The sequence below is a fragment of the Hypomesus nipponensis genome, chromosome 15 (genome assembly GCF_054491055.1).
Source record: "Hypomesus nipponensis isolate SF chromosome 15, ASM5449105v1, whole genome shotgun sequence".
NCBI lineage: Eukaryota > Metazoa > Chordata > Actinopteri > Osmeriformes > Osmeridae > Hypomesus > Hypomesus nipponensis.
In genome coordinates, this window is record NC_140375.1 from 16,367,501 (window position 1) to 16,382,500 (window position 15,000).

General features: G+C 51.6%; 1 protein-coding gene across 2 annotated transcripts in view; it reads left to right on the plus strand.

Moving 5' to 3' along the window:
* Positions 1 to 15,000, plus strand: part of myo7aa (myosin VIIAa) — a 33,097-nt gene that overhangs the window by 12,759 nt on the left and 5,338 nt on the right. The window contains exons 13-40 of one of the 2 annotated variants that reach the window (XM_084673833.1): positions 57 to 192; positions 284 to 390; positions 604 to 663; positions 2,392 to 2,529; positions 2,681 to 2,839; positions 3,265 to 3,357; positions 4,268 to 4,362; positions 4,577 to 4,661; positions 5,033 to 5,251; positions 5,506 to 5,823; positions 5,997 to 6,200; positions 6,552 to 6,728; positions 7,436 to 7,525; positions 7,772 to 7,899; positions 8,054 to 8,180; positions 8,419 to 8,538; positions 9,223 to 9,396; positions 9,867 to 10,094; positions 10,481 to 10,648; positions 10,869 to 10,986; positions 11,084 to 11,210; positions 11,541 to 11,710; positions 11,971 to 12,161; positions 12,976 to 13,100; positions 13,422 to 13,579; positions 13,885 to 14,038; positions 14,240 to 14,395; positions 14,723 to 14,828. In XM_084673833.1, the coding sequence (XP_084529959.1) occupies positions 57 to 192; positions 284 to 390; positions 604 to 663; positions 2,392 to 2,529; positions 2,681 to 2,839; positions 3,265 to 3,357; positions 4,268 to 4,362; positions 4,577 to 4,661; positions 5,033 to 5,251; positions 5,506 to 5,823; positions 5,997 to 6,200; positions 6,552 to 6,728; positions 7,436 to 7,525; positions 7,772 to 7,899; positions 8,054 to 8,180; positions 8,419 to 8,538; positions 9,223 to 9,396; positions 9,867 to 10,094; positions 10,481 to 10,648; positions 10,869 to 10,986; positions 11,084 to 11,210; positions 11,541 to 11,710; positions 11,971 to 12,161; positions 12,976 to 13,100; positions 13,422 to 13,579; positions 13,885 to 14,038; positions 14,240 to 14,395; positions 14,723 to 14,828 (4,131 nt within the window). The remainder of the gene's footprint in view (positions 1 to 56; positions 193 to 283; positions 391 to 603; positions 664 to 2,391; positions 2,530 to 2,680; positions 2,840 to 3,264; positions 3,358 to 4,267; positions 4,363 to 4,576; positions 4,662 to 5,032; positions 5,252 to 5,505; positions 5,824 to 5,996; positions 6,201 to 6,551; positions 6,729 to 7,435; positions 7,526 to 7,771; positions 7,900 to 8,053; positions 8,181 to 8,418; positions 8,539 to 9,222; positions 9,397 to 9,866; positions 10,095 to 10,480; positions 10,649 to 10,868; positions 10,987 to 11,083; positions 11,211 to 11,540; positions 11,711 to 11,970; positions 12,162 to 12,975; positions 13,101 to 13,421; positions 13,580 to 13,884; positions 14,039 to 14,239; positions 14,396 to 14,722; positions 14,829 to 15,000) is intronic. The other variant, XM_084673834.1, reaches the window with a different exon arrangement.

The following is a 15,000-nucleotide window of genomic DNA, read 5'->3' on the forward strand; positions in this document are numbered from 1 at the left end:
TCTCTCTCTCTCTCTCTCTCTCTCTCTGTCTCTCTCTCTCTCTCTCTCGCTCTCAGGGTACAGACACCACCATGTTGAATAAGCTGAACTCACAGCATAAGCTCAACACAAACTACATCCCCCCAAAGAACACTTATGAGACTCAATTTGGCATCCAGCACTTTGCTGGAGTCGTCTACTATGAGACCCGAGGTTGGTCTAGACACAATGTTTGTCTTTTTCTCAGAGGGGCATTTTGACAATAGAATACTATTTATCTATCTATGTGTGTGTGTGTGTGCAGGTTTCCTGGAGAAGAACAGAGACAGTCTGCATGGTGACATCATCCAGTTGGTCCACTCCTCCAAGAACAAATTCATCAAGCAGATATTCCAGGCCGACGTTGCCATGGTAATCTCATTTTCCTGTTGGGCGTGTTTGTGGATGAGAGGAGTGGCCCACGCAGCCTGCTACCTCCTATGTCTGCTCCCATCTGGGCAGTAATATGGGGCTGGTTTCTAACTTTACAGTGTTTCTCCTATCTTTCCTGTGCGTGTGCGTGTGTGTGTGCACATTTATCTCAACGTGTTTGCATGCTTGTGTGTGTGTGTGTGTTTGCCTCAGTTTCTGTGTGGCTACTTGCCTGGTGGTACAGTGGGGCCTCCTGCCACTCCTCCTCCTAAGGTAACCAAAGACAAGATCATCCCTCTGTCCTCCTTCTATCATCCCTCTATCATCCCTCTGTCCTCCCTCCATCATCCCTCTGTCTTCCCTCTGTCCTCCTCCCTCCATCCTCCCTCCATCATCCCTCTGTCTTCCCTCTGTCCTCCTCCCTCCATCATCCCTCTGTCTTCCCTCTGTCCTCCCTCTGTCCTCCTCCCTCCATCCTCCCTCTGTCCTCCCTCCATCCTCCCTCTGTCTTCCCTCTGTCCTCCCTCCATCCTCCCTCCATCATCCCTCCCTCTGTCCTCCCTCCATCATCCCTCCGTCCTCCCTCTGTCTTCCCTCTGTCCTCCCTCCATCATCCCTCTGTCTTCCACCTGTCCTCCCTCCATCCTCCCTCTGTCTTCCCTCTGTCCTCCCTCCATCCTCCCTCTGTCTTCCCTCTGTCCTCCCTCCATCCTCCCTCTGTCTTCCCTCCATCCTCCCTCTGTCTTCCCTCTGTCCTCCCTCCATCCTCCCTCTGTCTTCCCTCTGTCCTCCCTCCATCCTCCCTCTGTCTTCCCTCTGTCCTCCCTCCATCCTCCCTCTGTCTTCCCTCTGTCCTCCCTCCATCCTCCCTCTGTCTTCCCTCTGTCCTCCCTCCATCCTCCCTCTGTCTTCCCTCTGTCCTCCCTCCATCCTCTCTCCATCCTCTCTCCATCATCCCTCTATCCTCATGTCTTCCACAGCTTGCCCTCAGTAGTTACTTTTTACATTTTGTCACTACAAAGCATCGCCAGGATTTTACTTTGTCTTCACTACCAACTCGGTGGTCATGACATCACTTCCTGTTCACTCCCGTTTTCATTTCTGTGCTGGTGCTGAGAAAGCTTCCACTCTGTCTTTGTAACACGGACTGCTGTCCAATCATATCAGTTGATTATACTGTGAGACCGAAGTGGTTGATGTGGGATTGTAACTGGGACTGCACAGAAGTGAGAGCTAACCTCTTCACCCCGGTCATCCCGTTGTTAGCGCCATACTAACAAATAGACATCCAGTCAAATGCCTAGTCAAGTAGACAAACAGCTTCCATATTTGATCATATTTGAGTACATCTAATCTCTTGGCTAGATTAATTGTTATCCTCCCGTAGTGCAGATTTTTTTTTACCATGATACATTGAAACACTTACATGTTAATATGACACCTTGTTGATAACAGTATTTTCTTTCCATTATCTAAAGCGGGGCAGTAGCTAGCGATGTTGTCATTGCTATCTGGCAGACACTCTCATTCCAACAATAGACCTTCACTTTAGAAGAGGTTTTGGCAGACCTTGAAACGTGTCTGACCTTGACAATGTTACAGGTTAGGTTCTATGAAAAGAAAGTTTTTCTTTAGACTATTTTCATAACAACTGATAAAGGATTAAAAAGAGAAAAACACGTATATTAAAAAAAGGAGGAAATATATAAAAACAGAGAGACAGAGAGAGGGTGGAGAACTAGAGAGCGAGAGTAAGAGAAAGAGAAACGGAGAGAGAGAGGGATAGAGAAAGAGAGAGAGAGAGAGAGAGAGAGAGAGAGAGAGAGAGAGAGAGAGAGAGAGAGAGAGAGGGATAGAGAAACAGAGAAAGAGAGAGAGGGATAGAGAAAGGAAGAGTGAAGGAGGCTGGTCAGGAAGGAATGAAACCCTCATTGTTCCCAACCCTGACTTATTTTGCGTGTGTGTGTGTGTGCGTGTGCGCGTGTGTGTGCGTGTGTGCAGGGGGCGGAGACCAGGAAGCGTTCCCCCACACTCAGCAGCCAGTTCAAGCGCTCTCTGGAGCTACTCATGAGAACCCTCAGTGTGTGCCAGCCTTTCTTCGTACGCTGCATCAAGCCCAATGAGTTCAAGAAACCCATGGTGAGTGAGCGCGTGTGTGTGTGTGAGAGAGTGTGTGAGTGGGAGTCTATCCGAGGACCTGCTACAACTCAAAAGATGCCGTTGGAATGTTCAAGAAACTTCTCTCCTTCGTGTGGTTTTCCCCGGCGTTCCCCTGGCGCGTCCCGTTCAGCTGTTTGACCGGGAGCTGTGCGTGCGCCAGCTGAGGTACTCTGGGATGATGGAGACCATTCGCATCCGCCGCGCCGGCTACCCCATCCGCTACACCTTCGTGGAGTTTGTAGACCGCTACCGAGTCCTCATGCCTGGAGTCAAACCAGCCTACAAGCAGGTATGTCAGATGGCTAAACGGTTAGGGAGTCGGGCTGTTAATCCGAAGGTTTTTAGTTTGATTCCTGGCTGTGCCAAATGATGTTGTGTCCTTGGGCAAGGCACTTCACCCTACTTGCCTCGGGGGAATGTCCCTGTACTTCCTATAAGTCGCTTTGGATAAGAGCGTCTGCTAAATGTAAATGTATTGTGAGTGTGTCTGTGTGTGTGTGTGTGTCTGTGTGTGTGTGCCTGTCGATCTGTGTGTGTGTGTGTGCCTGCCAATCTGTCTGTGTGTGTTTGTGTGTGTGTGTGTGTCTGTGTGTGTGTGCCTGTCGATCTGTGTGTGTGTGTGCCTGTCAATCTGTCTGTGTGTGTTTGTGTGTGTGAGTTTCCCTAGACTCAGTAACCCTCACCTATGCATGACGCCTGTGGTTCTGTCCTCAGGAGGACCTGAGGGGGACTTGCCAGAGGATTGCTGAGGCGGTGCTGGGCCGAGACGATGACTGGCAGATGGGAAAGACCAAGATCTTCCTCAAGGTGAACCTTCGGCCCCACAACACCGTCATGTCACTGACCGGCACAGACATGAGCTCTGTGGAGGGAGACACCTCCCCCCACCCTCACATTCAGATGGTACATCTCATCATGATTTAAGAGAAGATTCCGAACACGAGGATCAGAGGGACTAGCTACCTGCTGCATTATACATCGATGCTTCATAGACAGAGACACCCATTAATGCTTCATGGACGCAGGAAAGCGATGGTGCTGAAACCAAACCTGGCTGTGTTGCGTTTGTTTCCAGTTGCAGTGCTGTGTTTTCATTTCTCGGCCAATGGGAAGACAGCCCTGGGGTAGGGGTCAGGGTTCGCCGGGTAGGCCTGCCTGTTGGCTTGTCACCGTGGTGATGATTTCAAAGGAGGCCCAGTGAAGGATGATGTTGCGCATAGGACTTGATCCTGGATCAGATGTATGTGTTCCATGTGTGACATCAGGTGGCAGTCTGGGCTAGGAAAGCTGACCCTAGTCAAGCTCTTACTGGTAACTTCTGCCTACAGGTTTACTGACTGTTATCAGAGCAGAGCAGACAGCTGCTACAGGATGCAGGACAGGAAGTGGAATCAGCGGGGGTGAAGCCAGGGCAGTGCCCACATTTCCCACACAGGAAGTGGATAGATCACTGGGAGGGCAGGATGGACAGATGAGAGGGAGGTGGAGAGGAAGAGAGGGATGTAACGAACCACCAATCAGGTCTCACAGAGTGTACATTAACATTCTTCCAGTCTGGGATCGGGAACCTGTTCATTTGGTCTGTAATAGTTGTAATCGAATGTTTGTCGACCAAGGTTATATTACAGCTCTTCTTCTATGGTATTGAATCGTTTGGCGGCTCTGTGGTCCCCTGTGTGGTCTCTCACTGCGGTGGTTTTGCGGTTGTGTTCCTCAGGACCACCATGACATGTTGCTGGAGATCGAGAGGGACAAGGCCATCACTGACAAGGTCATCCTCATCCAGAAGGTGGTCCGAGGCTTTAAAGACAGGTGACCCCCCCCCCTGCCCCCCCCTCTGCCCCCCCCTGCCCCCCCCTCTGCCCTTCCACTCTGGATTGAGTTCACTTTCTCAGACTTTCAGTCACATTGAAATCCACTTTTTCATGCTATGAGTTGTACTCCAGTAAAATTGTACGGTGGCTTTTCCATGTTTAGAGTCAGTTTGTGACCAGGTTACTGTGTAATTCTGCCTCCAACCATCCAGGTCAAACTTCCTGAAAATGAGGAAGTCAGCCATGTTTATTCAGAAGACATGGAGGGGTTACAACTGTCGCAAAAACTACGTAGCTGTGAGTCCCATTATCATCTGGTCAAATACCTGGATACTTGCTGCTGTTCTGCCTGTAAAACCTCTGTAAAACCTCTTTCTCACTCTTCCTTCTTTTCCCCTCTCTCTCCCTCCTCCACTCTCTCTCTCCCTCACTCTCTCCCTCCTCTTCTCTCTCCCTCCTGCCCCTCTCTCTCCCTCCTCCTCCCCCTCTCTCTCTCCCCCTCCTCCTCCCCCTCCCTCCTCCTCCCCCTCCCCCTCTCTCTCCCTCCCCCTCTCTCTCTCTCCCTCCTCCTCCCCCTCTCTCTCCTTCCTCCTCCCCCTCTCTCTCCCTCCTCCTCCCCCTCTCTCTCCCTCCTCCTCCCCCTCTCTCTCCATCATCCTCTTCTGCAGATGCGAGCAGGATTCTCTCGTCTCCAGGCCCTCTATCATTCCAGGAAGTTGTACGTGACCTACCACGTGACCCGTCAGCGAATCAAGCGCTTCCAGGCTCGTTGTCGTGGCTGCCTGGTGCGCACGGCGTTCCGTCACCGGCTGTGGGCCGTCATCACCATCCAGTCCTACACACGCGGCATGATCGCACGCCGCCTCTACAAGAGGCTGAAGGGAGAGGTTCGCCACACACACACACACACATGCCTGGAACTAGGACTATGAACCCACACAAACACACACACACAAGTTACACCATGTAAATCATCAAACACATGCTTTTAATAGTTCATGTTTTTTTTGTTTTTTTTGCTTTTTTTGCTGCCTTTTTTGCTGCCTCCTCCTCTCCCTTTCTCCCCCACCTTCTTCCCTCTCTCCCCCTCCCCCTTTTCTTCCCTCCCCCTCCCCCTCCCTCTCCCTCTCTCCCCCCTCAGTACCGGCGGCGGCTGGAGGCAGAGAAGATGCGCCTGGCCGAGGAGGATAAGCTGAAGAACCAGATGAGCGCCAAGCGGGCCAAGGTGGAGGCGGAGCGCAAGCACCAGGAGCGTCTGGCTCAGCTGGCCAAGGAGGACGCGGAGCGGGAGAGGAAGGAGAGGGAGGAGGCCAGGAAGAAGAAGGAGATGGTGGAGCAGATGGAGAAGGCCCGACAAGAGCCCGTCAACGACTCGGACATGGTGGATAAGATGTTCGGCTTCCTGGGCACCACCAACTCCTTCCCTGGTCAGGAGGGGCAGGCGCCAACTGGGTTTGAGGTGAGGGCGCCATCTGGTGGTATTCTTTATGGCTGCACATGGAAATATATCCAATGACTAGTGACTATTACATTACATTTATATTACTGTTATCTCTGTGTGTATAACGGGCTTGTGCGTGTGTGTATGTGTGCGTGCGTGTGTGTGTGTCTGCTGGTGTGCGTGTGTGTCAGGACCTGGAGCGTGCTCACCGGGAGCTGGAGGAGGAGGACCTGGACGAGGCCCTGCCCCTGCCCGAGGACGAGGAGGATGACCTGTCAGAATACAAGTTTGCCAAGTTCGCTGCCACCTACTTCCAGGGCTCCACCACACACACGTACGTGAGGCGGCCCCTCAAGCAGCCGCTGCTGTTCCACGACGACGAGGGAGACCAGCTGGTGGGTGACCTCTGAACTCCGACCCCCGCTGTCCTCAGGTCCTATAGCCGATGTTGAAACTGAGTCTCTGTCTCTCTGTCTCTCTCTCTGTCTCTCTTTCTGTCTCTCTCTCTCTCTCTCTCTCTCTCTCTCTCTCTGTCTCTCTCTCTCTCTCTCTGTCTCTCTCTCTCTCTGTCTCTCTCTCTGTCTGTCTATCTATCTGTCTCTCTCTCTCTGTCTCTCTCTCTCTCTGTCTGTCTGTCTCTCTCTCTCTCTCTCTCTCTCTGTCTCTCTGTCTCTCTCTCTGTCTCTCTTTCTGTCTCTCTCTCTCTCTCTCTCTCTCTCTCTCTCTCTGTCTCTCTCTCTCTTCAGGCTGCGTTGGCGGTGTGGATCACGGTGCTGAGGTTCATGGGAGATCTGCCGGAGCCCAAGTACCACACGGCCGTCAGCGACGGCAGCGAGAAGATCCCAGTCATGACCAAGATCTACGAGACGCTGGGGAAGAAGACCTACAAGAGAGAGCTGCAGGCTCTGCAGGGGGAGGGAGAGGTGAGGGGAGGAGGAGGGAGAGAGGGGAGGGCAGGAGGGAGAGGTGAGGGGGAGGAGGGAGAGGGGAGGGGGGAGGGCAGGAGGGAGGGAGAGGTGAGGGGGGGAGGGCAGGAGGGAGAGGTGAGGGGAGGAGAGGAGGAGGAGGGAGAGGGCAGGGGAGGAGGAAGAGGGAGAGGTGAGGGGAGGAAGTAGGCTCTATGTATTTGTGTGTGTTGTGAATACTGCATGCTTTCCCGTCGAAGTTTATGAGTCTAGCACGACCTAACCTTGTTAGCCTTGTAGTCCCATGAATCTACACCCAGCCACATTGTAAGACCACGCAGCTCTAGCTGCCTAAGCTTCATACATCATCAGTCCCAGTGGATGTGTAGGCCCCAGCTGTGCCATCCTACTGACCGCATGTATGAAGTGGGTTTTATAAATCATGAACCAACCGACCCACAAAAATACGCCTGATCCCGATCCCTAAAAAAACACTCTCTTCCCTAGAACTCTCTTCAGTGGAATGTTCCACATTCAGCATTCCATCATGTCACCTCTTTCAATCTGTCCCTCTTTCCCCGGAGACAAACCACTGACAGGCCTCTGACGGCCTCACGACAGGTCATGATGTCCCTGTGTCCGTCGTGACTGAGAACCTGCATGATTTATAAGCTGTGTCCTGCTATGACCCCCCCCCCTTCCCCCGCCCCTCCCCAACCTTCCAGAATCCCCACAGTGACAACCACAAGAAGAACAGTGTCCGTCACAAACTAGTGTCGCTCACCCTCAAGAAGAAATCCAAGATCACGGAGGAGGTAAGAGACAGAAATAGAGAAAGAACGGAGAGGAGGAGGAGGAGGAGGAGGAGGAGGAGGAGGAGGAGGAGGAGGAGGAGGAGGAGGAGGAGGAAGAGCAGAGATGGGGATGGTGGTGGGATACCCATCATGCATTGTGCTTTTGTTTTGTTACCACAGGCAACTGGACAGTTTGTTGTTTGGAGTTATTTGAGTCATGTCGTAGTTTGATGTGTAACAGTTTGTTTGTGATGCGTTTCCTGTCAGGTGACCAAGCGTCTGAACGATGGTGAATACAGTCTTCATGGTAACAGCATGCTGGAGGACAGACCCACCTCCAACCTGGAGAAACTGCACTTCATCATCGGTAACGGCATCCTGCGCCCAGCACTGAGGTACGACTCACACTCACACACACACCTGGTCCTGCACACTTACCTCAACTCCTTACCGCAACACAGAACTTAAACACACACACACCTTGTCATCACTGAGTATCTGAACTTGAACACACACTCACACACATGCTGAGCTGCCTGTTGTCCACAGGGATGAGATCTACTGCCAGATCTGTAAGCAGCTGAATCAGAACCCGTCCAAGAGTTCGCACGCTCGGGGCTGGATCCTCATGTCGCTGTGTGTGGGCTGCTTCGCCCCCTCCGAGAAGTTTGTCAAGGTCAGCCCCCCCCATTCTCTCCTCTCACCCTGACCACCATGCGTTAGTTGAGATACAGAGTTTCTAAAGTTGTGAACGTTTTTCGAAAAAGGTTGAAAAAATATTAGAAAAAAAGGTTTTGAAAACAACATTTCAAAAGGTTGAAAAAATATTTTAGGTCGAACAAATATTTTCGAAATAAAGGTTAGAAAACAGCGTTTGGAAAAGTTGAAAACATATGAGCGTTCTTCTTCTTTAGTATCTGAGGAACTACATCAGTGGGGGTCCTCCTGGATACGCCCCCTACTGTGAGGAGAGGCTGAGGCGGACATTTGCAAATGGAACCAGGACACAGCCCCCCTCCTGGCTGGAGCTGCAGGTCTGCATCACACGCATGCTGCACACACACACACACACACCATACCGCTCATAGACACGTATGGTAGCACACACGTACAGACACACAAAGCTCATAGTTGAGGACTGCTAACAAATGTTCGGGCTCCTCCAGAGTCGACATAACCCCTAACACTGACAGAACACTGACAGAACACTGACAGAACACTGACAGAACCCTAACGGGGAGTCAGGTGGCTGAGCGGTTAGGGAATTGGGCTAGTAATCTGAAGGTTGCCAGTTCGATTCCCGGACCACACCAAATGAAGTTGTGTCCTTGGGGGAATGTCCCTGTACTTACTGTAAATCGCTCTGGATAAGAGCGTCTGCTAAATGACTAAATGTAGATGTAATGTGTGCTGTAGTCTAGAGGTAGCTGTGCTGTTGTTGTTGTGTGTATCTGTGTTGATGTGTGTATCTGTGTTGTTGTGTATCTGTGTTGTTGTGTGTATTTGTGTTGTTGTGTATCTGTGTTGTTGTGTATCTGTGTTGATGTGTGTATCTGTGTTGTTGTGTGTATCTGTGTTGTTGTGTATCTGTGTTGTTGTGTATCTGTGTTGATGTGTGTATCTGTGTTGTTGTGTATCTGTGTTGTTGTGTATCTGTGTTGATGTGTGTATCTGTGTTGATGTGTGTATCTGTGTTGATGTGTGTTCCCTGCTGCCAGGCCACCAAGTCCAAGAAGCCCATCATGCTTCCGGTCACCTTCATGGACGGCACCACCAAGACCCTGCTGACAGACTCAGCCACCACGGCCAAGGAGCTGTGCAACGCCCTGGCCGACAAGATCAGCTTGAGAGACCGCTTCGGCTTCTCTCTCTACATCGCTCTGTTCGATAAGGTAAACACACACACACAACCCGTGAGAACACAGGCACACTGGTATGTTTTTATGTACTCACACTAACCCTGACACACACACACACACTCACGCATGGACTTACACAGGTGTGACTGTTTGCTCTTTCACACACACCTACACTTGTGTAAACACACACATTCTAACCCCCCCTACCTACACTAAGCCCTCACACGTACACACACACACTTGTACTCCTCCACACACATGCACACACACACAGACCCACCCACGTCCATGACCCACATGTAAACACTGTCAGAAATATTCATCTTTACCAAGCAGTCAGTCAGTGGAGAAGTTAAGAACGCTTTATTACTTGTGGCCGGCCCACAAGGAGACAACACACCCACTGTGGACCCCCCCTCATCATGACCCCCCCCCACCATGACCCCCCCCCCCTCACCATGCCCCCCCCCATGACCCCCCCCATCATGACCCCTCCCCTGTAGGTGTCGTCTCTGGGCAGTGGGAACGACCACGTGATGGACGCCGTGTCCCAGTGTGAGCAGTACGCCAAGGAGCAGGGCGCCCAGGAGAGGAACGCCCCCTGGCGCCTGTTCTTCAGGAAGGAGATCTTCACGCCCTGGCACGACCCCACTGAGGACGCCGTGGCAACCAACCTCATCTACCAGCAGACCGTCCGAGGGGTGAAGTTCGGAGAGTACCGCTGTGACAGGGTGAGACATCTCTGACTGGGGTTTTCTACAGCCAAGAAAGTCGAGAAATATATATATATATATATATTTTTTTTTACGTAAGTGATATGCATAATTCAGGCAGGACTAGGCTAACCGTTAATCAAACAGCCTGACTCTCTCCCTCCCGCATCACCAACCATTCTCTCTCCTTCGTCCTTCCATGTCCCTCCTCCCTGTCCCTGTCCCTGTCCCTGTCCCTGTCCCTGTCCCTGTCCCTGTCCCTGTCCCTGTCCCTGTCCCTGTCCCTGTCCCTGTCCCTGTCCCTGTCCCTGTCCCTGTCCCTGTCCCTGTCCCTGTCCCTGTCCCTGTCCCTGTCCCTGTCCCTGTCCCTGACCTTCCCTCCCTCCCTCCCTCCCTCCCTCCAGGATGACCTGGCTGAGCTGGCCAGTCAGCAGTACTACGTGGACTACGGCTCTGAGATCCTCCTGGAGCGTCTCCTCAGCCTCATCCCCTCCTACATCCCCGACAGGGAGGTCAGCACCTCCAGGTCCGTGGAGAAATGGGCCCACTTCATCATGGCTGCCCACAAAAAGGTACCCCTTCCTGGGTTGGGCTTCACCCAGACTGCACCCCCTCTGGGTCTCTGGTTCTATCGGGGTGTCTCAAAGTGTTTCATGGTGTCCTGTATACAGTCTTACAAGAGGTGTGGATCTTTCTGGAGCCAGTGGGGTTGTAGAGTGCTACCCTTGTGATTACAGAAGGATGCTAACCCCCTGGGGCTTCATTGTGTTGGTTTCTTCCTCCTCTCCACAGGGCATCTACACGCAGAAGCGTTTCGACACTCAGAAGGTGAAGGAGGAGGTGGTGGACTTTGCCCGGTACAAGTGGCCTTTGCTCTTCTCCCGCTTCTATGAGGCCTTCAAGTTCTCAGGTACTTCTCAGAAGTTACAGTTGTTCTCTGCGAACACAACACCTGGAATGGGTCGTGAGCCGTGCTCAGATCCTGATCCACTTCCCTTTCCCCCCAGGCCCCAGCCTGCCCAAGAATGATGTCATCGTGGCGGTGAACTGGACCGGAGTGTACTTTGTAGATGAGCAGGAGCAGGTCCTGCTGGAACTCTCTTTCCCAGAGATTAGTGCGGTCTCCAGCAGTAGGTGAGGCGGAGTCTGGGTCAAAATAATGGGGCACCCGTATACGACATCTGAATGTCATTGTTAAGAGTCCTGCATTATCACCATCCTCCCACCCACCTGTCCTCTCTCTCTCTTTCTGTCTCTCTTTCTGTCTGTGTCCCCCTCCCCCTCCCCCTACCCCTCCCCCTACCCCTCCCTCTCCCTCTCCCTCTCCCTCTCCCTCTACCTCTCTCTCTCTCTTTCTGTCTCTCTTTCTGTCTGTGTCTCCCTCCCCCTCCCCCTCCCCCTCCCCCTCCCTCTCCCCCTCCCTCTCCCTCTACCTCTCTCTCTCTCTCTCTCTCTGTCTCTCAGAGGGGGCAAGCTCCAGGGCCAGAGTTTCACCCTGGCCACTATAAAGGGTGACGAGTACACCTTCACCTCCAACAACGCAGAGGACATCCGTGACCTTGTGGTGACCTTTCTGGAAGGCCTGAGAAAGAGGTCAAAGTTTGTTGTGGCCTTACAGGACAACCCCAACCCCAGTAAGTCCAGTTCAACAAAACTTGATAATATTTAACAAATGACCCACACTGTACATGTATATATACTGTACATATATATAATTCCTACAGTGTAGTATTTCTAACATGACTACTCACATGGATCTCCAGAACCAAACTTGAGAACACATGTTGGCTTCTCACTCTGCTTGTTCTCTAAGTTATATAAGCTAGAGGTAAGTGCAGTGTGACAAGCCTTAGGGGTAGAATCCTGACCCTGGTTCTGTCCCCGCCCCTTACAGCGGGGGAGGAGTCAACCTTCCTGAGCTTCCTGAAGGGAGACCTGATCCTATTGGACCAGGACACGGGCGAGCATGTCATGACCTCTGGGTGGGCTCACGGCATCAACGAAAGAACCAATCAGAAAGGAGACTTTCCTGCCGACTGTGTCTATGTGCTGCCTTCTGTTACCAGGCCCCAGGCTGAGGTGGTGGTGAGGCTATACACACACACACAACCACACACACACACAGCCACACAGACACACACACACGCAGCCACACACACACAACCACACACACACACACAGCCACACACACACAACCACACACACACACGCACAACCACACACACACAACCACACACACACACAACCACACACACACAGCCACACACACACACACACAACCACACACACACAGCCACACACACACACGCAGCCACACACACACAACCACACACACAACCACACACACACACGCACAACCACACACACACAACCACACACACACACACACACACACAAACACACACAGCCACACACACACACGCAGCCACACACACACAGCCACACACACAGACACACACACACACACACACACGCACAGCCACACACACACACACAGCCACACACACACACACACAACCACACACACACAACCACACACACACACGCACAGCCACACACACACACACACACACAGCCACACACACACACACAACCACACACACACAACCACACACACACACGCACAGCCACACACACACACGCACAGCCACACACACACACGCACAGCCACACACACATTCAGCATACTGAGGCCACAATGATCTGTCCTCTCCATCCATAATGGTCTTTCCGTAATCAAAGTAAAATGATCACAGAGAAATATCAAGCATAATACTAGGAAAATTGCTATGAAATTATGTGATTCTAAAGAGTCTACAAGTTTGACTTGTAGAGTACGGCTTGGTAAACCCTACTATTGTCCTGCACAGTACGGTAAACATAATGTTTCTTTCCACAGGCCCTGGTTACCATGACACCTGACCAGAAACAGGAGTCTGTCCGAGTGTCTCAACTGGTTCAGCCTGAGAGTGAGGAAAGGGTTAACCCATACACTCTGGAGGAGTTCTCCTATGACTACTTCAGGTAAACACACACACATAAACACTCATACCCACACACACATTCACACAGTATCTCTAAAACAGCACACCATTTTTTTTACATTTTCTCTTGCCTTTAATTTCTCCTAATAATGTATCTCTCTCCCTCTCTCTCTCTCCCTCCCTCTTCCTCTCTCCCCCTCTCCCTTTCTCTCTCTCTCTCCCTGCCCCCGTTCTCCCTCCCCCCTCTACCCCCCTCTCTCCTCCCCACCCTCTCCTCCCTCTCTCCTTCCCCCCCCCTCTGCCCCCTCTCTCCTCCCCCCCTCTCCCCCCCTGTCTCCTCTCCCCCCCCCCCCGCCCCCAGGCCCCCCCCCAAGCACACTCTGAGCCGGGTGATGATCACCAAGACCAGAGGGAAGGACAAGATGTGGAGCTGCACCAGGGAGCCCATCAAGCAGGCGTTGCTGAAGAAGGTTCTGGGTCATGAGGAGCTAGCGCAGGACGCGTGCATGTCCTTCATAGATATCCTTTACTGGGTGACCCACACACAGACACACACTCATACTGACGCACAAACGGAACACACACAAATTCTGTGACCTGCAATTTCTTGTGTATTATGATATTTGTTACCCTTGTCAACAGTTTTAGTGAGCTATTTGCATACAGTGTATATATATTATACTGTATATATGGAATATATTATACACTGTATAAAGTATACAAGCTACAACTATGCACTTGCTTTTGTATATTACAATTACAATATACAAATAAATATGAACGTATAAATATGAACCTCTGATCCTTGACGGCTGGATTTCCACCTATGATGAAGTACATGGGCGACTATCCTTCTAAACGGACCCGCTCTGTGAACGAGCTAACTGACCAGATCTTTGAGGGAGCACTGAAGGCAGAACCTCTGAAGGACGAGATCTTCTGTCAGATCCTCAAGCAGCTCACTGACAACCACGTCAAGTACGGAACTAACCAATTACACGTGTGTGTGTGTGTGTGTGTGTGTGTGTGTGTGTGTGTAAGAAAGAGAAATGGGATCATGTGTGGGATCTAACCATACCATGTGTGCTTTTGTTTTATCCCTTTTGTGTGTGTGTGTGTGTGTGTGTGTATATATGTGTCCGTGTCAATATGTGTGTATATGTGTGTGTGTGTGTGCAGGTACAGTGAGGAGAAGGGCTGGGAGCTCCTGTGGTTGTGTACTGGTCTGTTTCCTCCCAGCAACGTGTTGCTGCCTCACGTCCAGCGCTTCCTCCAGTCTAAGAAGCACCACCCGCTTGCTGCTGACTGCATGCAGAGGCTGCAGAAGGCCCTGCGGTGAGACACAGACACACAGAGATACCACACACACACACACACAGAGATACCACACACACATACACAGATACCACACACACACACACACACAGAGATACCACACACATACACACAGAGATACCACACACACATACACAGATACCACACACACACACACACACACACACAGAGATACCACACACATTCACACAAAGATACCACACACATAAGGAGAGATACCACACACACATACACACTCACGCACAAAAGCACCCGAACTTCAGATCATTTCGTCCTCTGAACATACTCCCTCTCTCTGTGTCTCTCTGTTTGTTGTCACGACAACAGTAACGGATCCAGGAAGTACCCTCCCCATCTGGTGGAGGTGGAGGCCATCCAACACAAGACCACACAGATCTTCCACAAAGTCTACTTCCCTGATGACACAGACGAGGTCAGAGACTCACATACTCTCTCACACACACACTCACACACACTCACACACACTCACACACACTCACTCACACACACTCACACACTCACACACACTCACACACACACTCACACACACTCACATACTCTCTCACACACACACTCACACACACTCACACACACTCACACACACT